The 25,887-nt window shown below is 40.2% G+C and overlaps 3 protein-coding genes and 1 long non-coding RNA gene across 7 annotated transcripts in view, besides 1 other annotated feature; 2 read left to right on the top strand and 2 right to left on the bottom strand.

The window, feature by feature from the left end:
* The first annotated feature begins 194 nt into the window (after positions 1 to 194).
* Positions 195 to 401: a mobile genetic element.
* A 431-nt stretch (positions 402 to 832) lies between these two features.
* On the bottom strand, positions 833 to 1,652 carry lncRNA:CR45978 (long non-coding RNA:CR45978). Its single transcript, NR_133241.1, has one exon. It is a non-coding gene; the product is annotated as a long non-coding RNA:CR45978 (long non-coding RNA).
* Positions 1,653 to 5,410: 3,758 nt separating this feature from the next.
* Positions 5,411 to 6,037, top strand: BobA (Brother of Bearded A). The gene has a single exon (NM_080348.3). It carries the CDS (start codon positions 5,468 to 5,470, stop codon positions 5,702 to 5,704), a length of 237 nt encoding a protein of 78 aa, NP_525087.2. The 5' UTR covers positions 5,411 to 5,467; the 3' UTR covers positions 5,705 to 6,037.
* A 1,167-nt stretch (positions 6,038 to 7,204) lies between these two features.
* On the top strand, positions 7,205 to 7,806 carry CG13465 (uncharacterized protein). Its single transcript, NM_080261.2, has one exon. The coding sequence runs from the start codon at positions 7,244 to 7,246 to the stop codon at positions 7,478 to 7,480; it is 237 nt and encodes a 78-aa protein (NP_525000.1). The 5' UTR covers positions 7,205 to 7,243; the 3' UTR covers positions 7,481 to 7,806.
* An 822-nt stretch (positions 7,807 to 8,628) lies between these two features.
* DCX-EMAP (Doublecortin-domain-containing echinoderm-microtubule-associated protein) overlaps positions 8,629 to 25,887 on the bottom strand; it is a 39,103-nt gene continuing 21,844 nt past the window's right edge. For 2 of the 4 annotated variants that reach the window (NM_001274921.1, NM_140471.3), the window contains exons 2-11: positions 19,617 to 19,811; positions 12,409 to 12,525; positions 11,740 to 12,128; positions 11,530 to 11,679; positions 11,241 to 11,412; positions 11,084 to 11,179; positions 10,621 to 11,019; positions 10,119 to 10,536; positions 9,633 to 10,029; positions 8,629 to 9,511 (exon numbers count right to left, since the gene is read on the bottom strand). In NM_001274921.1, the coding sequence (NP_001261850.1) occupies positions 9,232 to 9,511; positions 9,633 to 10,029; positions 10,119 to 10,536; positions 10,621 to 11,019; positions 11,084 to 11,179; positions 11,241 to 11,412; positions 11,530 to 11,679; positions 11,740 to 12,128; positions 12,409 to 12,525; positions 19,617 to 19,811 (2,613 nt within the window). In that variant the 3' untranslated portion in view covers positions 8,629 to 9,231. Of the gene's footprint in view, positions 9,512 to 9,632; positions 10,030 to 10,118; positions 10,537 to 10,620; positions 11,020 to 11,083; positions 11,180 to 11,240; positions 11,413 to 11,529; positions 11,680 to 11,739; positions 12,129 to 12,408; positions 12,526 to 19,616; positions 19,812 to 24,865; positions 25,105 to 25,887 lie in introns of those variants that run through there. The other 2 variants (NM_001274922.1, NM_140472.2) reach the window with 2 other exon arrangements.

Here is a 25,887-nt window from a genome sequence, read left to right as displayed (position 1 = left end):
CTAAATGTTTTTGATTTATGTTCTAATTTATAGTGGCCCATTTCACATGAATCGTGCAGTTTTGTAAACTGGACGTTTTGTAAACTGGAAAAGACTTTTATTTAGATTACGATACGAATCGCTTTTCCCCTGATACTCAAATATTAATTTTAGACCATTTTGGGCATTAATCTTTTCCCAAATAGCTAGTAAGTCAGAATTCGTTTTTTGGCATAGTCTAAATTTTTATGTCAATATATCGTCCTTTAGCAATTATTTTCTACAGAGCGATTGATTCCTCGGAACCACTATTATCAACAATTTGTTTAAAAGAAAGAGAGAGAAAAAATAGGAAAAAACCACTTCCGATGACAGTAATAATTCTTTTGAAAATACAGTCTAATTTAAAACCTGATCCATCAATAATGGCGTTTTGGGAATTATATAATATGTAAACTTCTGAGATTTGTAAAATGTTTTATGAAGAATGCGACTCATTAAATCGGATCGCGTGGATTAATCTTTTTCATAAACGAATTTGCCAAACCTAAACTTTATTAAATTTTAGGAAGCAAACAAAACACTTTAGTAGGGAATCCAGAAAATTTATTTCAATTATTGGTATTTTACATAAAATTGGCATTTACAGATAATTTATTTCCATTTGCCTAAGGCTTTTGCATAGTTAGTTTGTTACCATATATTAGAACTTTAAAAGACGATTTCTAAACGTCTTGGACAAACAAGCTCTTGTTAACCCAATTTACGGATCTGTTGAAGAGATCTTACCAACCTTCGCAATGCAATTCGATGCAATTATGTGTCTAATGAACTGGGCGATTGAGGGTGTTTTAGTAAATTCGTGTTGAGCGATATAAAGGATCGTTTGTGCGGAGATCAAAAGCGAAACCGAGACGAAGACCACCAAGCCAAATGAATTTTCCGCTTTGATCCTGCCGTAGCCGCTCACCATTGTGACTGCTAATCGCACCAGGTGACGGATGCGTCGGCTTGTCGGGCACCCAGGATCGGGGATACATAGTAGTGACAAGGGAATAGTTCGGAGGTGTCTCTTTTCATGCGCCCGAGCATTGTGCGAAAAGTAGCAGTTTCCTCTTCTCCGATTCTCGCTTTGGTCCGCCTTTTGTGATCTATGTGGGTAGTCCTGCGTGTCCTTTCTCTCCATGGGCCACGAAAATTGTTACATAGACACTTTCAATTTGCTTTCAAATTGCCGACAAATTGGCCTTAGTCGAGGGCCACCAACATTGATTGCCGATCGTGATTTCTAACCATCTAAAAGATATAACTAGAGTTCATATTAAGCTTAGTAGGTTGAACTATCTGAGCCACAGTCCCAGCCCTCGCACATATGGCATCCGATTTGTAACGCTTCTCCGATTCTTTGACCCGAAAATTGAAAGGATCTGAAACGAGGACAGGATCAAGCAGGAACGTGTATCCCATTTGAAACGGTTGATTGGGTTTCTAATAGGATTTATGTCCTGGCTGCATCTTTCTCGTTTCGAATTGATTCGTTGCACTCGGTTGAGATTCAATAATGAGCTCATCTGTTCGATCGAATGCGTTTGTTTTCATTTGCCAATGTTCCAGGTAATCCAGCCAGGAAATTTCAATTTCCTCGCTATCATTTTTTTCGCTTCCATGTTTATTTAGGATGTTAATTGGTAATTGGCCTACTTCATGATAACGAATTTTGGTCTTAGCTGAGCATTTCTTTAGCAAAATAAAACAAATATTTGGAAGTAGTGGTAAGAGCTGGTAAGAAGGTGTTTAAAGCTGTGTACTTTTTATGGATCAATGTATTAAAAATGAAATAATATTACCTTTAATACCTCGCTGTTTGATTACATTTTCTGATTCACTTAAATAAAATAAACAAATGTTCTTTTATTAGTATGAATTTGTATAAATAAAAGAATGCATAAGTGAAATTTACATTAAAGAAACTCAGTTTGGATAGGTTATGCACTTGTATAATGACTTCAGATAGATTTTAATTTTGTGTATTTATCCATTTAATGATATTCAAAAGTCCGACTGGCATTTTAAATAATATGAGGGATTTAAATTTAATTTATAATCCTAAAGGACATTATTCATAAGCCAGAGGATTTAAAACCCAAAACGTGGTTCTGGCCCGTGCATATGTTCGTCCCATGTACATATGTAAATCGCTTTACAATTTGACTTGATATTTATGATCTTTCATTATACCTATATTATTAACAATAAATTCTCTTTTACCAATATCTCCATTTGACTTGAGGTGCCTACATTGAAAAGAGCATAATCCCTACCGTTTGCCTATTTTGAATAATTACTAAAGTATTGTTCGCTTGCATGCCAAAAATCCTTTTCACGGGATTGCTCATTGTTCCGCTGAACACAAAAATATGAAAAATAATTAAAATTGTAAACCCTGAAAACTACAAAGTGTAACTTTTATAACTAAGCGTATTTAAGAATATAATTTGAGAGTATTATATACTTTTGAATATTATATTAATGGCAATGGATGCACTTTACATTAAACAAAATCAATTTTTTTAAATTAAGTTATTTGGCTGTGGTATATGTATATATATTTTTTACATTGTATGTTGCCAAGACTTTATATCCGGGCAAAAACTCTCTTAAAAAATACCACGGTTATACTGAATAAGAACAATATATAATCAGATATGTTTCCTTTATACAGCTACAGGATATTACCATCAAATTTCGATAAATCTTAAACCGAATTTATGTATTGCTGAAAATCTGGAGTATACCGATCTAAAACACATGATTAAAGACAATTAGCCTTAAAACTCAAGCATGGATGTATTTAGTATCATACATCAAGAAACTTACTATACAGTATACTTGATATGGCCGAAAATGTCCCCTTCGTGTACAATATCCATCCTATATATATATATATATATACTACATATGTTTCCTTTACTGTAATTTTGATTATGTTAGTAAGCAGCATGCGTTTTAAAAATTTGCCCATCAGTTATTATAAATAAGTTAAACATCTAAAAATCTAAATAAAATATGTTTTATTTTTCTTACTAGTGCTGTCTCGTTTCTTATATCTTTGAAGACCTTATTATTAATTCGTTAAGTAATCTTCAAGCATTTGAGGACAAATTTAGATTGGCGTAGTAATTTCAATTTGCACAGAGAACGTGCTTGGTTCTAAGAAATCTTATTTTGCTTTATTCTGAATAGAACTTTTGCTTCGGTTATATTTCGGCAAACGTTTGGAACGAATTGATTCGCCTTAGAAGTTGGCGACATTGTCGCCAAAATACAATTATTCATCGGGCACGTAACTGACTTTTCGCCCAAAAATAATAGAGAACGAAAAATAAAGAAGATTTTGCAGTGAAGTAATTGTGCCCAGAAATGTTCAGGCGTTGCAAATTGGAACATGCACTATAGGATGTAAAAGGATCGGGGGTGTATTTGTGGACATGCAACGTTTAGTGTGACTCTACATCCCTCAAAAAAAAAAATAGTCCTATAGACAAAACCCATGCTGAGCCCTTTTCGGGACACAAAAGGATCCTGCACACACTTCTTCTGCTCCTCAGCGATGCGTACTTGTTGTTCGGGTCACGTCACGCTTTTTACCCATTTGACATTTGACAATTATTCATTTTTCGTTTTATTCCTTAGAAATAAAACTCGACCGGATCGCTTCGAATCGATTGGTTCCAAATCGTTGCGATTCAATTGCGAGTTGCCTTTCTGGCTTTTTGGCATCCTGTTACCATTACCATTTCGTTTCAGCTGTTCGACACGATCTATTTGGTGTTTTACGCTCATTTCGGGATGAACAAAGTTTCAACCTCGAAATGTGGAGAGTTTTGGTTATGCGTAAATCGGAGTAAATCGAAATACTCCTACGAAATGATACGGTGGAAATCGCAATTTTCACGTTAATCCTAATTATCCTTTGAACTTAATTGCTTAATTAGAAGACTATTCGAGTGTGGTGTGTCGCAAAGGCTGGACTGAAGGTGTTTTAACGAAATTGGTAGAACGAATTTGATTTCGATATCAGTTCTTCTGGGGTGGTATATTAATACAAACAGCGTGCCTTAATGAATACAGGATAAGATATGTGATATCAAGGTCGGCTTTTATGTTTGAAGGTTTGACCGCATTGTAAGTGTTATCACAGAAGGATAAGATATGAAAGGGAACACTAGCATTAATGTAATTAAATCTTTGAATATTTCATATAATTAGGGGAAAGATATTTTTTTTTAAACGGAGCATCAATGGCTTTGAAGATTTTACCTGTAACATTGCAATTGCAATTGCCCCACATAAAGATAACGTTTACCATTGTTCGAAAAAAATATACGTAGTAGTTAAATACTTTTTCTAGGTAATCTACGCTTATAACACGTCAAGTATAAGCATGGTGTTCTATGATAATAAAAAATAAGAAAGAGATCTGGAAAGAGATCGGCAAGACGAATCCTTTATGCCACTGCAGTACTTACATATTTTATATTTTAATAAACAAATAATGCATTCCGAAATCAACACTATGATAACAAGATGATATAATGTATTATATTCCGACTTCGATCCCATGACAGCAATATTCGCCCAATTTTGGCAGAACTTATATATTGTCATAGAACTGGTCATGATAAGAACAGTTAATAATCATGGCTATGACGAATTAAGTCGTCTGATTTGAACCGTTCGGAAGAACTCATTTGAAAGAGTTTCTTTCTGTGCAACCTTCTAAACGAAATCAATTAAATATACCCTCTACAAGGGTACAGGGAAAATCGCAACTAACGTAAAAAAATCGATCATTTTATTGAACCAGATAGTCCGCCCTATCCACACCTTGTATAAAAGCTGACCGCATGAAACGTCTAATAAACGTTAATATATAAAAAATACTATATACTATACATATTAGAATTTTTTGCATTCAATTTAAAAGTAACATATGCATTGAAGATTTTATGAAAACCCAATTATCAATAGTACGCACAACATTTAAAAACAGACGCTGTTCTCTATGATAGGTAATCTTAATTTGTGAAATGGGATACTAATCCTTTATTGATGTGATCCGCCTCATTTCGTGACTCTTTATTTTCTTTGCCGATCTTGTTTGTAATCATACTCAACCAACCGAAGAAGTACCCGCAGTAATTGCAATTAATTTGAAGTACTCTTAGATAAGTTGCAACAATCAGAAAGCAGTTGATGTCAGAAAATCCGTTGCCATGCAACAGAGTACGTTGAGCGTACCGACGTACCTGCAGTCTTGATGACGCATTTCATCCCCTTCATCCTTGGGATTTCGGAAAGCAGGTAGGGAAGGACCCTCCTAGTCATTGCACCACCATCGGGTATAAAAGGCCGGGCAGCTAGACCTACAGCATCATTCGATCAACAGTTCTCCATCCGAGCAGATCATAAGTAACCAACCTGCAAAATGTTCACCGAAACCGCTCTTGTTTCCAACTTCAATGGAGTGACAGAGAAGAAATCTCTTACCGGCGCCTCCACCAACCTGAAGAAGCTGCTGAAGACCATCAAGAAGGTCTTCAAGAACTCCAAGCCTTCGAAGGAGATTCCGATCCCCAACATCATCTACTCTTGCAATACTGAGGAGGAGCACCAGAATTGGCTCAACGAACAACTGGAGGCCATGGCAATCCATCTTCACTGAGTTCTTCTGGGACATCCCCCTCCATCGAGTATCTGTGATGTGACCCGATCAAAAGGTCTATAAATCGGCACTCCGGCTTTAATATCCAACTGTGATGACGAGAACACAAGACTGACTGACTTGTGTGCCTTGGAGGTGACAAAGTTCGTCGCCTCTGCCAACTGTACATATCAAACTAGCTGCTAAAATGTCTTCAATTATGCTTTAATGTAGTCTAAGTTAGTATTATCATTGTCTTCCATTAGTTTAAGAAAATCATTGTCTTCCATGTTTGTTTGTTAGGGTAAAAAAAACTAGCTTAAGAATAAAAATCCCTCGCGGAAAGAAAACAATATTTCATCGTATTATTTTTTCATCCTGTTTATTATTAGGTTCACTTATTTGTTTTGTGTTTTTAATAGCCTTGAAGATACATTTGATGAACACAATGTCTTAATTATATTGCGATGAAATAAATTGGTTCGGCAGTTTTCTGTACGAAGGACATGTACTATACACTGTTCGTCAGAAAATGTTCTGATCGAATTGGTCTCGCTCAAAATAAGTGTATTTTTGCTATTTATATGCCTTTGATAAAAATGATTTGAAAAATACAACCGAATATCGTATCATTTGCGTCAAAACTAGAAAGTTTGCTTGATTCTAAATATTGTATTTTTATTGTTTTTATACAAATGCAATTTTCTCACACTATGTAATTCATTAAAGGGGAACCCTAGTAATCGGGCGCAATGCAGATGTACCGAACAGTCGTATTAGAATATATATTTGCAAAGTTAAAAAATTTTTATTGAATCAATTTTTTATTTAATTACAATATTTTACACGGGTCACACAGTTAAAGTCGAAAACTATTCAGAAATTTAACATTTCAAAAACTCAAGTTTTTTACTTTGTCCATAGTTAGCAGTCACAAATCTAATTGATTGCTCGCTGTGTTGCAGACATTTTAAATAGTTCTGCCCGTCCCTTGTCGGCGAGGGCACACTGTACAACAGCCGAGGGCAAACAGTACACTTAGTGATAAGGGGCTCTTGAACACATACAACTTTTAAGTTTTTTATTGTTGTTTGTTTGTTGTTGTTTTTTATAAGATCGTTATTGTGTGCTCCCTGTTATTTAACGGTAAGTTTCAGACATAGGGGTAAAGATTTTTATTTTCTATTGCCAACATTACCAAAATATGAATAAACTAGAAATCTAAAAACTAAAATTATTCAAATTAGGCAGGTGTAATATAACTCACATGCTAGCCCTTCAAGTAGGCAACACATTGTGCAAAAGTACAGCAAGCAGCTAAATTTCTAGCTTGTAACTTTTTTTATGCTGTAATTGTATTCGTTTTAGCCAACTCACCATCTAAAGAACTGCTAATTCTACCTGCAAAACGGTTTTCATCCCCTTAGCCACCGAAATTTTACAAAGCAGGTAGGGAGGATTGCGAAATCTGTGGGTATAAAAGGCCGAGCAGCTAGACCAACGGCATCATTCGATCAACAGTTCTCCATCCGAGCAGATCATCAGTAACCAACCTGCAAAATGTTTGCCGAAACCGCTCTTGTTTCCAACTTCAATGGAGTGACAGAGAAGAAATCTCTTACCGGCGCCTCCACCAACCTGAAGAAGCTGCTGAAGACCATCAAGAAGGTCTTCAAGAACTCCAAGCCTTCGAAGGAGATTCCGATCCCCAACATCATCTACTCTTGCAATACTGAGGAGGAGCACCAGAATTGGCTCAACGAAAAACTGGAGGCCATGGCAATCCATCTTCACTGAGTTCTTCTGGGACATCCCCCTCCATCGAGTATCTGTGATGTGACCCGATCAAAAGGTCTATAAATCGGCACTCCGGCTTTAATATCCAACTGTGATGACGAGAACACAAGACTGACTGACTTGTGTGCCTTGGAGGTGACAAAGTTCGTCGCCTCCGCCAACTGTACATATCAAACTAGCTGCTAAAATGTCTTCAATTATGCTTTAATGTAGTCTAAGTTAGTATTATCATTGTCTTCCATTAGTTTAAGAAAATCATTGTCTTCCATGTTTGTTTGTTAGGGTAAAAAAACTAGCTTAAGAATAAAAATCCCTCGAGGGAAAACAAAAAAATCTTTTGGTCTTTTCTATTCTATGCTGCTTTAAAGACGCTTAAATTTTTTGATTAAAAAATAGTAAAAAATAACAATGTTCAACTATAAGATGTGCAATAATTACAAATTTTTTGCAAGTTCAAAAAGTTTCATTTTGACCTATTCCTATTAACTATTTTTAAGTGACACTTCTATTCTTGGCATATGTCTTGATACAAATAGATCAAAAGATAGACAATTAAAATGCTTATTAGTGGTAAGGGCAGGCATATTAAAATAAAGAAAACATTTGAAATGAAACGGATTAAATATGGTAATAATATAGTAGCTCCACATTAAGTGAACGAGGTTACTAAAAAATAATATATATATACGGGTAAAATATGGTAATAATATAGTAGCTGCATATTAAGTGAACGAGATTACTAAAATATATCTGAAAGGCTCGATAATCATTAAATTTTTTAATAAAGTGCTCATTACTGTGTTTACCGTTTTAAACTATCACATTTCATGAGATTTGTAAAGGACTTGTTGGTTTCCTGATACTATATTTTAGATTGACAGCAATAATTATGCCAGTAAATGCAATTCTGATAGTTTAGAGTAATAGTTTGCATATTAAATCTGAAAAAAGAATAACTAAAACCAAATAGCCTCCAATGCCAGTTGGTTGCAAGAAACCCCATATTTTTAAAAAGTTGGTATTCTCTGGCTCTGGCTCAGTGGCGCCGCTGTTTTTCACCTATCGAGTCTGTTACCAGAACTATGAGCACTGGCCAGTCACGTCTCCAAAAATAATCGATAGGCGAGGAGTTGCCCGGGCTTTTGGCTCCGTTTCAAACTGTTTATTTATTTCAACGCTTATAATAAAAGTTGCTGTAACAATACACATTCGATATATGTATATATAAGTATATATGTTGGAAGTGCACTTGGGTTTCGTTATCCGTGTAGGTGATTCGGGTGAGATGTATGTCTGTTTGTCACTTGCTGTCTGGATTTGCTGCATTTGTTCGGAAGAGTTCTGACAACATTCTGGAAGATGAAGTATTTATATGCGGTTTCGTCGTTTAGGGTTATAGTTTTAGATCCACCAGTGGCATGTAGAGTTTGTTCGAGGGGCTCAAACAAATGTGGAGCGTAGGGGACAAATGCAGATGGCAAGACCGAAACGGAAGAATCAATTTCTGAGTGGAAGCCGACTTTTGGATTGCTGTATTGCTGGACTGCGGTGCTCGGTTGCTAGTGCGGGTTTCTTTTTTCTCTTTTCTCAAAAACTTCTCGAAAATGTTGAATTTCTCTCGTATTAGGTGCAATTATCTAATATCAATATTTTGTTCGTCTAAAACCAAAAACGGAACGCTGGCCAATTGTAGTTCGTCTGGGTCTAGCAAGCAGTTCGCCGCCCATCTCCGATATCCCTCGTACTCAGCACTACGGATAGTCCACCGAATCACTGTCGAGGATCGTGGAGGAGACCCTCGAGGCGCGTCGGTGCCAGTAGTCCGAGTAACTGGCCTCGTACTGGGCGGCGGTGCGGTGCCACGGTGGCCATTTCAGCTATTCCTCGACAATGTCCCACACCATCAGGGACGCATCTGTGCCGCCCACGGTGATGAGCGTGTGGTCGCCGCACAGGAAGCGGACGCAGGCCAGCATCCCGGAGTACACCTTCGACTCGTGAAACTCGGCGCGCGGCGAGATGCAGGGATATCTGAAAAAGATGGCATAACATTTGATTTAAGACTATACAAATCCCAGAGTTCAAAGAGAGACATACGAATTCTCCTTATCGAAAGATGGGATGTTATATAAAATGCATTTTCGCAACTCACCTGAACAATCTTAGATAGCCCTCGGCGTCACCGGATGCGAGCATGTCGTGGGCGGCGGAGCGACTGCAGGTGGCCACGATGGTGTTGGTGGTGCTATAGTAGCGGTTGCTCCACTGGCCCGCCACCAGGAAGCCCACGGTGCAGTTGTTGGTCAGCCACTTGACGTCCTTCATGGCAATGGGACTGCGCTCCGGGGACAAGGACTTGGCATCCCAAAAGAGCAGGTCGAAATCGATGGTCACCGTCTGCACAAAGTTGCCGTCCATGCTCCAGTCCAAGTGGGTCAGCGGCTGCGATCCTCGGATCTTGTTCACCTTCTTGTACGAGAAGCCGTCGCGCGACACGCGGAACAGATAAATGCTACCGTTTTGGGAGCCCATGGCTATCATGTCGCCAACTGCGAAAAGGATAAAGGGTAAATTTTAAATTTTATTAAATATCGATGCATTCAACGAATACCATTACTATTTAACCCTGATATCTTACCCTGGTTGTAAGCCACGCAATTAAGGGGCGACCCGCATACCCTCAGGGTCAGCATGACTGCCCCATTTTCGCAGTTGATGACAAGCAGGTGACCTTCGGTGCTTCCGGCGGCCAAGGTGCCGAAGGGATGGAATGCCAGTGCCACGCACTCATAACCTGTTTGAATGGTCCAGATGAGCTTGTTCTTGCGCCACAGGGCCACGTGCTTGTCATGCCCTGCGGTAGCGTATAGCTCGTCGTCCGGATGGGCTGCCAATCCCCACAGTTGACGTCCGTGGCCAAAGACCACCTGGGTGAAGCGGCGCTGCAGCGAGCCCTCCAGGATGTTGTTCCGCGTGGTGCCCACGTAAATGTTCCCGTCATTCCGTCCGGGCCGCTGCGGATAGATGGTACGTACTCCACCGGCGGCCTCCGGGAGCTGTGGTTTCGAAAAGTTCAATTAGCAACGTTCCTCTTTTCATACATGGGATCAAAACTAAAATCAGCTTAGACAGAATCTTACCTTTGTATCGGCAATCTTCTTGTAGTTCTGCAGGGAGTCCCAGGCGGCGATCTTGCGATCTTTCTCGCCTCCGGAGAGAAGGGTGCCCTCGCCCAGCATGATCAGGCATCCGATGCCCTTGTTGTGCGCCTCGAACTCCGTGCGGACGAAGTAGGCGCCATCGGAATCCACCGAGTAAATGGTTATGAACCCATCCGAATCAGCAGTGATTACATCGCCATCCGGCTCGAATTGCACACTGGTGACATGGGAACGCGACGGCTGTTTCACGATGTCCGTGCGCTCAAAGAAGCCATCCTTGCGCCGGTGCCAGAAGGCCAGGTGACCACGTCCATGGGTGATGATGAGATTATCGTCCAACGGGTGGAAGGCAGCCCCCGACAAACCCTCCTGCAGGGTCTGTAATTGAGTCGAGAATCGGAATTAGGACGCTTCTTAAGTGGGCTGGATTAGGCGGACTTACGGCCACTTTGCCCAGCAGGTGACCCCATTGCCACTGCCACACGGACAGAATGCTCTCGCGTCCACTGTCCACAGCCAGTATGTAGCTACCTCCGTTCTGCCGGGGAATTCCATTGGTTAGTCACTAATTGGGTTTAAGTCCTGGGGGCATGACTTACCAGCTGCGAGAAGGCTACTGCTGTCACCCCACTGTCCAGTTCACCCATGCCAAAGACGTAGAGCGTCTGCAGGGACTCGGTGCTCCAGATGCGGACGTGCGCCTGCGACTTGCGATCTCGTCCAGCTTTCTGTCCAGACGCAACCAGTTCCCTGGAGGGATGCACATCCATGCTGGAAATGATATGCATTTAGATTTATAACTTCATGGAATTTATTTTACTTTTAATTAAGGGAACGGCATGTACAATATAATCGTAAATCATAAACTTTAGATATTTAAGTACTTACCACATGATATCCTCAGTGTGTCCGGTGTAGTGCCTCTGTGCATCCTCGTCGCGGTCAAAGAGTACGGCCACGGCAGCCACGTAGTAGAGCAGTTCTCCGGAGGGCAAAACCCAGAGATTTCGCCGCGCATCAATGCCGCGATAGCCATGGCTAAAACAGTCGAATCTCTGTAGGATTGGTTAAAACGGAAGTCGAATTCAATATACTAACACCCATTGGAGTTGCAGTTTTTTGTCCGGCGGGGAATTGTCGGCCGGCGCATGGTGAACGGGCGGATAGAAGGTGCGCCGCAGTCCCCGGATTGTGACCTTGGTGGGCTCCTCCTTCATGATGTCCAGCATCGTGTACTCGCCGTTCGGCCGCAGGATCTCGCTCTCCGGAGCGTACAGGATCCGCGGTCGGCTCTTGCTCCGCGGACGGGCTCCTCGCAGCGGCACCTTGGGCAGCTCATCCGTGGGCAAAATGGGTGCGGCGGCCACCACCGAGGGGCGGGACCTGGAGCGCCGGATGGGTGAGCCGGCAATCAGGGCAGTTCCCGTGGCCAGGTAGAAGGTGTCAACGTCGGCGAACTCATTCCGTAGCTGGGAAAAGCTGCGGACCTAAAAAGCCAATAATATATTATAATTATTATAGAAGCTATTGGTAAGTTAATTAACAGGATAATATTTATGTTATATAAAATTTATGAAAAGGTATATTTATATTGTTTGGGTTCAGATCAAGTGTGAAATACCCAAATTAATATCTTTTGGCGCCGTGCGTGAGGGCAATTTGTCAAGCAATTTTGCAAGTCGGCTAAGTTCGGTTCTTCATTAAGTTATTAGGCCGTGTCAAGGTCGTGCAGTTAGCGGCTCACCCCCTGCATATATGTATACATACCTCCTGGCCAGTGCCTGTGTACATTTTCTTTGCTCCGTTAATTTTCAGCACTTGACCCAAATCCTCTAGCACTTCCTCGAACGGCTGCGAGGTGCGTAGGTTCAGCAAAACGCGACACTGAAAGGGGAGAACAGTGGGGGATATGGCATGAGTATATAGATTTGTATATGTGTAAAATCACGTGTTAAATCTGGACGGGTAATTAGTCTGGCAAGTGGCTACATACACGTATGTGCCACGCGGCCCTTTCAACACATTTCACTTGACCCGCGGTCAAAAATTTAGCCATGGCACGCAACTTCCGTTCGTCGGCTTAAGGACCCGACTTTCCCGATTCCCTCTAGGTTTAAGTAATGCTTATAATTATATGTTGTCGTCGACTTGCGTCCTCGCCGCATCCTCAGCCACATCCACTTTCCTTTGAGGCGTGCAGCACAAATCGAGTCTGTGACCCAGTTTGCGTTTTCTTTTAATGCTTAATACATTTTATTTGTTGCAAAAAGGAATCACGCGAAAAAAAATGTGACTAGTCATCCAGAAAATACAGAGATTTAGATAATGGGCACTTACAACCCAAGATAATAGCTTCTTAGAGATATTTAAGGAAATACGTTTGGAAATTGTAAAATGTATTAAGAAGTTTTAATTTGCTTGACCAATCTGAATGGTTTTTCTCGCAGTGCATGCAGCATTGTTTGCCTGCGCCCCATTGTAGATATGCTTATTGTTGTTGCACTCGAGCTCTTGCGCTCATAATTGGGTGCACCCCACGCATACCACCACCCACCACCCACACACAAAACCACCCAGAGTGAAGGCCATGCTTTGTTGCATTTGTTGGGCGGCGCTTGACTTTGGCTTTTCTGCTTTCCCTGCTTATTTTTCAAGTGGAATACTTGAGTTTTAATGACCTTCAGGGCCTTGATAACAGTTATTCACGCGTGTTAAAGAAGAATTTGTCTCTCCACTTCTGCCAGGATCCTCCATCTCCATCATCATTTTCCTATAATAAGGACTCGCTCAGAATTAAAGCAGCTGCCACGGAAGTTTTTATTTGGCCGAAAAGGACGAGGTCCTGCATCCTGGACCAGAGACAACGATAAACTTTCGCCGTTGTCTGGCCGAGCTTGGTTTAATTTATGTATTTAGTTTGGCTTCGAAAAAGGCGTCCGTTTAATGGTTTTATGTCCGTGTTGAGTGGTTTTCCCCGCACATTGCTGCCACTTAATTTTCCCAACCCAGGTCGGACTGATTGTCGGCAAACAGGAACAGAAAAAAAAAACCTAAAACCAGGGCTCTAACTTTTCCCTTCTCCCCAAAAAGTCACGCATTTATCCAGCTCATTTTGAAGTTTTTGGCGAAAAGTTGGAAATTTGACTGTTTGCTAGGCTTGACCGAATATCAAAACTTTTTCGGTGAATTTGTGAATCAATTATAATTATCATCGAAGTAGGCCGAAAACTATCTGTTAAAAAGTTCGTTGTCATCCGTTTTTTCTGGCCATTCAATTTTCTGCATAATAGAAGAATGGAAGAATAATGATATATATATTTAATTTATTAAAGTTTTTAAAGCCAAACGCCAAAACAACATCTTAGAAAGGTGGAAAAATCAATTTTACGCTCTCAGATTCGTTTAAAAATTTTATGTATTTTCTTTGCCATTTCTAGCCCTTTTTCATGGCTAGCAATTTGATTTACACTGACGACCATTTCGACTACCGAAACGCATGTCTTTTATGGGTCGTTAGATGGTCCGGTTCTGGTCCAGGTGTATACCAATTTCCAGCCGGACCACACCGGACCCCATGGATTGTGCCTCTATTTATCACAATTTATTTACGGTTTATCAAAGCGCAGCACCTGCGACACAATTGTCCGGCAAAAATGTTTTCAAATTCAAATGGTGATGGAAGAGTTGGGCCTTTCATCAAATGAATGGCGAATATTCTAGGATATTCTGCCATTGGAAGACTTAAAGTTTAAAAAATATTTATTGAGGGAAACTCAAATTTATGTTTTAGGAAATTTTACTAAACAAGATCTAATATTTCTTTCAGTACATTAAGCATCACTTCACCGAAAAAGTTTCAAACTTTGACCAGAACTCGAACAATATTGTCTAAAATACAATTGGACGGAAACTAAAATTTTCATTTTAGAATGTTTACTCATTTAAATAAGTACATTAAATTAAACTTAAGAGAAGTGACAAATTGGGACGAGAACTCTCGAACCATATTATTTACTTAATAAATGGTCAACTTAAAAGCAGCTCCGAGTTCCCAAAGCGATAAAGCCAATATCCATTAGGAAAATTATTGCCCCATTTGATATTAAATTTCTGGCTGCATATGGGTAAAGTTTTCCTAAACTTTTCTTTCGGCAGTCCAATCGAGTGTCACTTAATTTGCTGGAAAATTAATTGACAGAACAGAAGCTGAAAAGATGCTTTTAATAATTTAGTGCAATGCATTTCAGGCCCGAAAGGCTGCAAACTATCGATGCGTGTGCCATAAATTATGCATGAATGTGTCTCTGGAACTTCCTTTTCGCACACCCTCATGATACGCATACGTATGTACGTATAGGTGTACATATGGGCACTTGGGAGCCATCCTTAAGACGCCTTGATGAGCCATATGGGCACCCGGCATGGACTACAAACAAATATAATTATGTGAGCAAATAATTACATTATCGGCAACGCTGCCAACTGCAATCACGTGACCCCAAACAAAATGCCGTTTGGCTGCCGGAAGGAAATGGCCAGGACCTCCATTTTCCCTACGTCCTGTGTCCTGCGTTCTGTGTGCATGTGTGCATGTGCTAGTGTGCCAGCGTGAGCGTGAGTGTGTTGGTGTGATTTAAATTGTCAGCATTTCTCCTCGTCTGGAAAATTGTCCTGGTTTTTCAGGCATTCAATCGCTCGGCCGTTGCACGGCTGATTTAATCTTGGTGACGTCAAAACCATGCAAATTTTCCAAATATTTTCGTTTGCGGCAACTTCTCCTTCCCCTGTTTTTTCTGCAGTTTGCCATCTCCGCACACACAAAGGAATTCCAATAAAGTACAAACATGCATAAAACAAAAGACGTTAAACTGCAGCGCTGTTAGTCGTCCTTATTGTTGTCAACGGTCGTTGAGTTGCATAAAGGGAACACAAGTAATTTAAATAAAAAACACCAGAACAAAAGGCCGAAAGCGAGTAAAGTGCGGTACGCGAAATTTAAATGGGACATTACATAAATATTAAAAATTATTGAATTCTTTCACAGTTTTCGAGAAGTATATAGGCCAGAGTACAGCTTTTATATAGCTCATAATTTGCCTCCGCATGTATAGGCCTCATATCAATTCGAAAATATTTCGGAGTAGCTTTTCCATTTATTGAAAATTCCCCTACAAGCCTGGAAATTCGGTATCCATGCATTTGTCTGGGATATGGAAACTGAAACCATTCTTTGAGTTGTTTTTGCGCTTCGAGCTTACTTACATATTCCCTGCCTTTTTCTGTTTGCCTTCGTCGAAAGTCCAAACGAAACACAGAATGTCAGGTGAGGCTGCCTGCTGTCCTTGTTCCCCTTTTCCCCCTGCTAGCCACCTTTCAATGCCCCGGTGGCGTATACTTTATGAAAAAATTGAACCCCTATGCATGCTCGACATTCGTGCACAGAGAACAAATACTTAGTGTAGGTTTACTTACAAAAGTTTAATAATCGAAAATTCTACACTCATTTATATTGAATAAACTCAATAATTCGATTTGAAATATTTACTATGTTTGATTTTTGATTTGGGTTTTCGTCTTTTAAACCTTTATTTTACAAGTTTTTTTCTGTGCAATTTGCAACCCATTCAAATGTGTTTATAAACACATAATACTCGGTTTTCCAAAGTTTCTGCTAGTACGTCGAACACGTAAGCTGCAAGTTGAAAAAGTCAAACAACAAAGTGCAATGCGACACGTTGCACTTTAGTTTGCCAAATAGCCCAGCACTATGCCATACTATCGGGTGATATATACATGTATATATGTATATGTATATTGCGGAGTCGAGGGACCGCCATTATTGAGTAGCCTGCCATTATGCATAGCCTTTTATTGCGGCTTTCAATTGCATTACCCGACGAACACTTGGTGTATCTACAGATATAGATGTCGATGCTGATGCAGACGTAGTGGTAGTGATAGTTGTAGTGGTAGTTGTATTGGCAGTTGTAGTTGTGCAGCCCAGACACAAACAAAACAAATAAACGCAAACAAGGGAATTCTCGCAGACTGGGACACAAAATACAGACACAGTCTCAGACAATAAGTGGGCGGCGGGAGGAGGGGTGAACAGTGTCAACAAATCAGTTAGAATATATAGAAGTTTTAAGGGCAATTTGAAACTATTGCGTCTGCTTTAGATATTACACTTTAAATTTGGATACTAATTGTAAAGTGGGAGCAGTTAACCACGGTTCCAAATTCTTTGTGTAAATACGGAGTTTGTTAAACAATAATTATTCGGTAAGAAAAACAACTTATGCATAAACGAATATAAGCATACATCTTATATGCAAATTTTAAATATGTGATCAAAGAATGGTGTTGAAACTTAGTATTATAACTACATTCTCCATATTTCCCATCCTACAGTGCTGTAACTTTTAGAAACCCAGGACTCGGGCGTTCGGGGTAATGTACGTGTAATGCAATCGGCGTCAGCACTCCGTACTTTCGGTGTTTTGGCATGGAGTACATGGCTTGGAATACACAAGCATATATTTGTATATATTTTCGCCAGGACTTCGTTGTCGGTCGTGGGGCGTACGAGGAGCGACATGTCCTTGGCCTTGGTCAATGAGCGCGTGCTGGGTTGGATTGGTTTGGGTTGGGTTTGGTTTGGTTCAACAGCGGCAACAAACACTATGACTACTACAATTTCCTCTTTCGCCTTTGTTGTCGGTTGTGCTTTGGTCAAATTTGCATTGCAAACTCCATTAGGGTTGTCTCGTGGGTGGCGGTGAAAATGGGGAAAAATCGGAAAATCGGAGAGCGACTGCCTTTGTTTTCGGCCCATTCCCTTACTCCAAGTTGGCCCTCTTTTTCCATTGTCTTGGCCATTAATGAGATTCGATTTGGGCCTGGCCAACATCCCTGGCACAAAGTACCTGTCACGACTTAGACCAGCCTTTAATTGGCCCGATCAGGTGTGGCCTTCGCCAAGGTTGCAGCCCACGTGCTGAAAGGTGCCGAAACGCCCACAACGTAAAATGTACTTTTGATTCATAAAACTGCACGAATGCCAGCACCGCCAACGCGACCGGCTGAAAAACAAGCGGCCAACAAAATGTTACTTGCACTTAGCAAAATTACCATAAAACGTTACTACGACAACGGTCGAGGGCGGTGGGAAGATGGGAGAAAACTATAGTGCCGAAGCCAATTCATATTTTAAAGGCATTTTCGTAATAATAACATAAATTACGAGTACGGGTGTGGCGCAACGAGAGCCAAAGAGTTATGGGGCCATACACCTGACTGCAAACTTTTTGCCGGGCCTTCCCTAGTTATTCCCTTTCAAAGAGTAGTGTAAATTTTGTGCAAAGTTTGTTAAAAATTGAACGAAAATTTAATGAAACTTATAATCAAAATGTCAATTTATAAAATGTTATTTACAAAAAATTAAAATTATTTTGAATTTCGTTTCCAAAAATCGTGTAAATAGAATGGCTTTATTTTCTATTGAGTGTAAGTTATTGGAGCGTGTAACTAATTTTTTATTTTAAATATGCGTTTACTATTTCATATGAAACCAATACTGCTTAAAATATTAATACTTAAATGATTTAATGTATCGCAGCTGGAATTGACATTCTGCTCAATGAGTGTGCTTGAAGATTCGATTCCCGAATCTAAAATTCCTTCCACTTTTTCCTTCCCCTATTTTTTAGCTGTTCTTGTTTTTGTATGTCAGCGGAAATTACCAAATTGACCGTGGCTTCAATTTTGTTGCTGTTGGCTGTTGGCCCGACACCCTGGCTGCATACAATAAAATACAAATTACAGGCAATTGATTTTCCATATGATTGCCGAGTAGCGAAGCACCCGAAAGTAGGAAAAGGTTAATTGCAGACTTCTGTAGAACTTATTTCGTGGTCAAAAAAAGTATTAAAGTGGCGAATTTTTTCGCACATCTATAAAAGTTTAATCATTGCACTCAGGACATTTTAATAGGAAATGCACAAATAAAATGCACATTTTAATATGGCAGGGAAGAGTGGAGAACAGTGGAACTGCATTTGAAAAATGGAAACCGCAACTAATGACGTCCCCGAGGGGCAATCAAAGAATTTCAGCATTGAAAAACAAATCAAAGTGGTCTCCACCATCCACCGCGGCTTGGTTAAAATAAAATGTCAAATTATTTATGTGCTGAATCCTTTAATGACAGTTAAGTCAGTTGGGTCACGGGTCGCTGAAAAAAAAGAATTAAAAATACAAATACAAAAATATTGATGGCAAATATTTATACAAATAAAATCGAATCGGTTTGGCCCTCGACTCCGAGTTGGCCTGCATTTTTTCGCACAACCCACTGAGGCGAAGCGGAAAAGTAAACCACCTCCCGCAAAATGCATTTCACAATTCGCGAGGACAGGTGGTGCATCCAAATAGATATGTATGTATATTTACCCACTTCATGTGAGACGAGCCCTCTGCATTCCAGCTTTAAATATTTAAACATTTTTTTTTTTCTGTTCTCTGTTTGCTTGAAATATTTGCCTGGCTTTGGCGTATTTCATTGAGCACTTTGCATAAATTTCAATAAACTTTATAGGCCTCTCCGCCACGCGGCGCTCTAATGCAATAGTCAAACATAAATTTACATAAATATTGCAGGCCGATGCGCGCTTTAATCGCGGCAATTAAAACATTTGCACAACGCATCGCTGCCCAGGCACAAATACAAACGAAATTGCGAACATAGCGAAAATGCCGCAATCGTTGGGAAAATGCAAGGCACGAGGTGCAATTTTCCCAGAAAGACCCCCCCTCAGCTCGCTCACCACGACCAAAAAATATTTTTGTGCATTGTTGATGACGTGGGCTGCCCGAAACAATAAATGCGATATGGAGCTGGTGGAAAATGACCAGCCTCCTTCCCTTCCTCACCCCTTAGCCCGACCGCCTGTCAGGACTGAGGACTCCGGACTCACCTGCACCGAATGATCCAAATTATTGATGATGCGTATCACACGGCCGGCGCTGCGCTTTATCGAGCCTGATGTGGTCGATAATGTGCCCAAATCCGCTTCCATTATTGAGGGCTTCCGACTGGCGGGCTTGGAGCCCCATCCCTGATTTCCAGGCGATGCATACCACATCCCGTTCTTCTTGCCGTAGCTGGCAGGCTGTCCGGGTTCGGAAAATATAAGAGCGAAAATGGGTAAGTGGAAGTGGGAAACAAATAAATAGTAAAGGTACGTGCGAATGGCTGAATATTTGGCATTGACTAGTTATCCCACCATCAGAGAGATGGGATGGTAAGTCAATCATACTCGTATGTGTGCATGGGAATGGTACAGAACTTACTAATAGTTAGAATAAAGGGTTGTATTTGGCAATTTTAATGAATTTATTTAATTCATATATATTATTTGTTAAATGTCTTGCTTTGAGAGGTTCTATGAATTTTTTTGACAATCATTTCGCATACATTTTAATAAAATAAATAATTCTAGTAGTATTGAGTTCCAATGTGCCACATCACTGCCCAACAAATCCCTTTCCCCCCGTCGATATATGGTGCGTGTGTATGTATGCCATTTACAGATTGCTGGCATCGCGGCTTTCGTGAAAAATTCCGCGCAAATCTGGAATTAATTAAATTGTTTTGGAGCACGCACCGACCTGGCTTGACCATGGAAATGGATGTAGATGTGAATTTGGACGTGGTGGTCGTGGACATGGACAAGGACACGCACCCACACACGACACAGTCGACTGCCCAAATCAAGCAAATCCCCACCCACCCACTCGAATTCACGCACTACGAGATTCACACACTCAAACTGGGCAGTGCGGTGGGTATTTGGTTTCCTATTTCTGTTTGAGAACCAAGACCTCAACCTTTCAACGCTTGAAGGTATCAAAAATGCTGGCCTTTCGGATGGAATCGTGAGAAATGGTATATATATTGAGATGAGCTGGGATGAGTCTTTATGTGAGCTAAGGATATTTAAAGCAAATTATATGAACTATACTATATATACGTATTATGATCGAACTCAAATAAAATATGTTCAAAAGTTGTGTATTTAAGACATTTTTCACTCCAATAGACTAAACTGCTTTGATTATATGCTTGATTTAACACAAATTGAAGGAGTTTATAGATAAGTAATGCATATTTAATGGTAATGTCTTCTTTATCACCACATTAATCGGATACCTAATAAAGATAATTAAATCAGAATATATTCTGGTGCCCTTAAGATATAAAGCACACATCCTACATAACACTGAAAAATCCATATGAATGAAATACTGAGCTTTTAGCAAAGAATTTCAATATATTAATATTGCTGCTACTTGACTTTGACTTTCTGGTCTTTCACCTTTGCAAATTCGAGAACTGTTCGTGAGCTCAGTGTATGGTCACGAAGCCATCTCAGTTTCGCTGGCTCTTGGAGCCAATCCGCAAATTGGAAAGAAGTCGGCCGCAGAGTGCGTGTGTATTGGCATTTGCTTTCATCTCATTGAATGATTAGAGTCACTGACAGTGTGAGATTAGTTGGCCCACAGTCTGAATAAATTATCAGTCTAATCTGTTTCGCCCAGGCTATTTTCTTCTGAGACTCAACGTTGCCAATGCCTGAGGAGGAGTACTCGATACTTATAGTTTCCCTAAGCTTTCCATTTGCCTAATCATCGCCAGTTGCCCCGGGTGAAAATACGACATTCATTCGAGGCTTGCAGTTCTTTGACAAATATATGTGGCATTTTGCACTTTATTGGATGGTGGGACTTTAAATTGAGCTGTTCAGCCATCGCATTCAATTTGACAAATGCATTTTTGCTATTTCTCGGTCTGCGGTATATTTCAGTTTCCTGCCACAAACAGAAGTCGGGGCCATAATTCAAAATAAATAAATTGTTTAATTTTAATTGTTTTTCGTCTTCCTGCATCGTCTCGACTCGACTCGTCTCGGTTCGTTTCGAATCGATTCGTTTCATTCCGTTTGATCCGTAGGTGAAAATTCAATTTTAATTTCACATTCGGCTTCGATGGATTTTCAATTTAATTCTCCTTTTCTCCGCATACCTCTTCCTTTTGGCCCCAATGCCAATGCCTCCTTTCCTTTGGCGCGCAAAGGTGGATGGGATATATACAATTATTGTAGACCGAAAACGGGGGCCCGAAAGGACGAAACAAAAAGTGGAGACTGAAATTAATCTAAATTCGTTTTTAACACAATTCCTCAGCCGGCAATTTCACATTTGCTTTGTGGGTGGGTGGAACCAGAACACCAGAGCACCAGAACACTCATAGTAACCCCCAACTGACCCCAATATTGTTTTCTGGGATCCTACACACTTGGAGCCCATATAGAATTGCGGGGCGGTGGGGCCCAGCATGTGTACAAGGTTACCATCAAAATCAAGGCTTTTAATTGAAATTCAACAAAAATGCAGAAATTCAAATATGGCCCACTCGGAAATTGTGTTGGTGCGTATCTATGTGTTTGTCGAGATTTGGTTCTCGTGCAAATGGAAAGCCGGAAAACTCATTGCACGTGTCAATGATTGTTGTTGCTGCTCTGGCTGACGGGGACGGACATTTCCTCCCTTGGCAAAAATCAATTAAAATTCCGCCAAAACATAATAATAAATATATAGCGTTTTTGCCGCCTACTAAAATCGGGAATGAATATATTTTCATTGGATGCAAAAAGTCTCCTATGGTGATTTAAATAAAATAGAAGTAAATCATTTCTGCCTATCAACGCATTTATTCTCAATATTCGGCTATGGCTTCCTAGCTAATGCCATACATATATTTAATCAAATTTTATAATTATTTATTGGTGGTAATGCGATTATCGCTTTCTGAATTTTGCAACTAACTTTTAATTATTCAAGGCTTATCCAATTGAACGAGCTTTTGTTGGAAACTTCAAAGCATCGTTTCATTTAAAGCTAAATTCTAGGGCGACGTAACACTATTGGGAACATTTGAACTAAAATAAATAAAATTCATTTTCTTATAATTAAGAGGCTTTTATAAAGGCTCATTGTGATAGAAATAAAATAAAATCTATCAATTTTATCTAAACAATTGAAAACATGTTCAGGATTATATATATTGCTAAGTTTTAGACAAGCAGCGCTTTTTGTAAAACAGAATATTCTACGGTATTTACAAATGCGACCCAAAAAAAAACAGCTTTGTCTTCGCTTAATTAAAAATGGTTTTTTGATACGACACAGATTTGTTCGCTTAGCCATTTGTTAGTCTAGGCGCACATGAAAAAATGCATTAAATTGAAAACCCGAATTGGACGAATAACGTTTTATTTATTTGAGCATAAGGGCCCTGTTTTACATTTTTGACCGAGGGGAGAGATTGGCTTTAAAATTGGTCTAGACTAGTGGGAAAAAAGAGCTCCCTTTTGGGGACAGGCCACGGGATTTTAGGGGGTTGGTCCTGGCACTTAGCAACTAATATAAGCACCAAAGTGGCGAGCGGGGCAGCTCGGCAAAAGCTTAAATTACGCGCTCAATTAAACTTTAAGCAAGTTGCAAGAGGCCACCAATTCAATACAAAGGGGCCGGCAAAATCTAAGCGCAACTTCAAAGCCCTTTCTACGTTTGACGTGCAGCCTCGCAGAAAATTCACTGAATCCAAAGCGGGAACCCTAAAAAAGGGGGCTGTGGACGAGGATGTGGCGCCTTTTGGGGACGTGGCAGCATCTAAGTGGCAGCTTAAGATGCCGCATTTTACGCATATTTAAGCCGCAGTCCCACTCGGTACACTTTTCCCCCGGCAATCTTTATGATTATTATCGGCTTCTGGCGTTGGAGTAAGATTGGTTTTTGTTTTGGCGTAAACAAATAAAATAGTTTGCCCAATAAACTGGTAAATATATAAATACATATTGACATTTATGCCTGCTCTGGAACCCCAGAGATTCTCGAGCTCTGCTAATGCTAAATGGGTTTTAAAATTTACGGTCAATTTTATGTTTCGCCAGGCGTTCACGTAATATTTACTGTTTCACACCTTAGCTGGTTTTGTTTGAATTAGATGGGGATTTGGAAATGATGAAAAATTATATGGAAAATGCCAGTGAGAGTGATGAATGTGGCTTTGTATTAATACGCTTGCAATTTATGAGGTGGTAATAAATAAATGTTTACTTCAATTCCAACTATGTATATTTATTAAACTTGTGGAATAATAAAGTTTTGGCTATTCTATCAAATAACAATATTTAATGGATACCTTACTCTGCTCCCATTTGGTTTGATTTCCATCTATTCAAGTTATGTTTGCCATTTCATACAGAACTCCCTCGCACACACGCATTTCACTTAATCAGCAGTTTAGAGCAAGTTAGTGGCTAATGTAAATATCATCTACTCAACGTTGTGTGAACTTTTTGGGCATAGCATAAATTTGCGCTGACATGGCAGATGCCACATGTCGTACACACAAATGTGCACCGGGAAAAAGTGTATGCATCAAAATGTTGCATAACTTAACATAGAGCATAAAAAGATCAACAAATATTTATTTAAATGTCAATGTTTTCAGCTTTGATTAACCTTTTTTACGAACAGGATAAGCTTAAAAGTTTTGTAAAGAATTTAAAGAAGCTTACAATCCTACAAACAATACAAAAATGCAAATCAAAAGGCTTTTAAGTTGAGCTAAAATGGAAAACGAGATTTAATTGAATTAAAAGTTTTAATTATAATAATTGCCTTTCCAGGTTAATTATGACTATATGTGAACTTATTTAACAAAGAACATATCTGTGGGTATTTATTCGTGAATATTCGAATCTCAGTGTCTGCAGTCAAGCGGCATGCCGAAGGCTAAGGGAAATATTTAAAATTGAGCATACATCAACGATGGGCAGCAGGACAGGATTCAGCGGCCAGCACACGTAGACCATTAAAAAACACTTAGAAAAACAACAAAAGTCATTTAAACTTTTTGCCAACTTTTTAACCGCCCGCCTGCACACTGTCCTGCTCCTCAATTTCTCTCTCGAAGGCAAAAAAAAAAAAGAAAATGAAATGTGAAATTAAGAGATGTGTGTGGAGATCGTGGAGGCTCGGGGCACTGGGAGCCCGGAGATGTGTGATGTGCCGGACACCGGACTCTGTTCTCTGGACTACAGGACTACAGGGCTACAGAGTCCGGTCTCTTTGTTTACATTGTGCGGACTGAACTGACCCAAGACTTCGTGGGGGATGTGAGCATCACAAAGGGCGAACTTTCCTCGCTATCCTCGTCGATGTACATTTAAGCGAAAGTTTCTTTCCCGTTTCCCGTGTGCGCGTGGGTGTGCGTGTGTTTGTAGAGTGTTCGAGGCACTTTTAATTCAGTTGCAGTTTTATCCGCCGCACAGCATTAAGTCCGCAGAAATGTATAGTCGTAGAAAAAGCGACGAGTGCAAAATAAATGTAATTTTCTGCGCGCAAATGAGTTAATTGAAATCATTTACATTTAATTGCACTTTAAATTAGTTAATTCGCTAAGGTTGATTTATGCGGAGCAGCGGCGACGCTCTGGCGTCCTAGAGATGGAGATTCTATGGCTATAATTATTGGCTGCACCGGGTTCACATTTCGTTTTGGTTTCGTTGGCGTTCGCTGAGCAACTGAATGAAAGAATAAACTAAAAATGAAAGGCGGCGGCAACGGTACGTATACGTTATACGTGGCGTATACGTTACGCTGTCCTCAGTCGGCGGAATGACCACGCACACAGCCATAAAACTTCTATATAGCGTGTACATAAAGAATATTCAAATTGGCAACTCAGCACCTGAGTTACCACTTTTGGCGCATTCGGGCATGAAGTGTACTCAACGTACTCAGCGCACTCGTCACACTCACTCACTCACTAACTCACACATTCTCGTGCCCACCTGTGCTCATATTTCTTGTATACTTGTATTTATTTATTGTTTGGCCAAATCAGGGCCGTCAATCTCGAAAACTTCGCGGCCATTAGCCGCCATCAACCTGCTATGCCTTTATCCTCGTGCCACCCATATTTTCCCACAGTGTATGTGTGCCGCTGCTACCGCCACTCGCCGCATGGGGGCGCTGCTGTTGTGAATCAACAAGGCGTCGCAGAAATTGCGCGCCAAAAATTCGTCAAAATCCCCACACACATGCATCTGGCGTGGTATTTGTGTTTGCAAGCGAGTCCTGTGCCCGTCTGTGTACTACTGATTTGTTTGCCTTAAG

This window comes from Drosophila melanogaster, chromosome 3L, assembly GCF_000001215.4.
Source record: "Drosophila melanogaster chromosome 3L".
Lineage (NCBI taxonomy): Eukaryota > Metazoa > Arthropoda > Insecta > Diptera > Drosophilidae > Drosophila > Drosophila melanogaster.
Note: the sequence above shows the minus strand (reverse complement) of the source record. Positions and strands in the feature narration are given on the sequence as shown.

What these genes read in the sequence shown, in the direction of transcription:
- CG13465 (NM_080261.2), top strand. Translation starts at nt 7,244, where the DNA reads ATGTTTGCCGAAACCGCTCTTGTTTCCAACTTCAATGGAGTGACAGAG.
- BobA (NM_080348.3), top strand. Translation starts at nt 5,468, where the DNA reads ATGTTCACCGAAACCGCTCTTGTTTCCAACTTCAATGGAGTGACAGAG.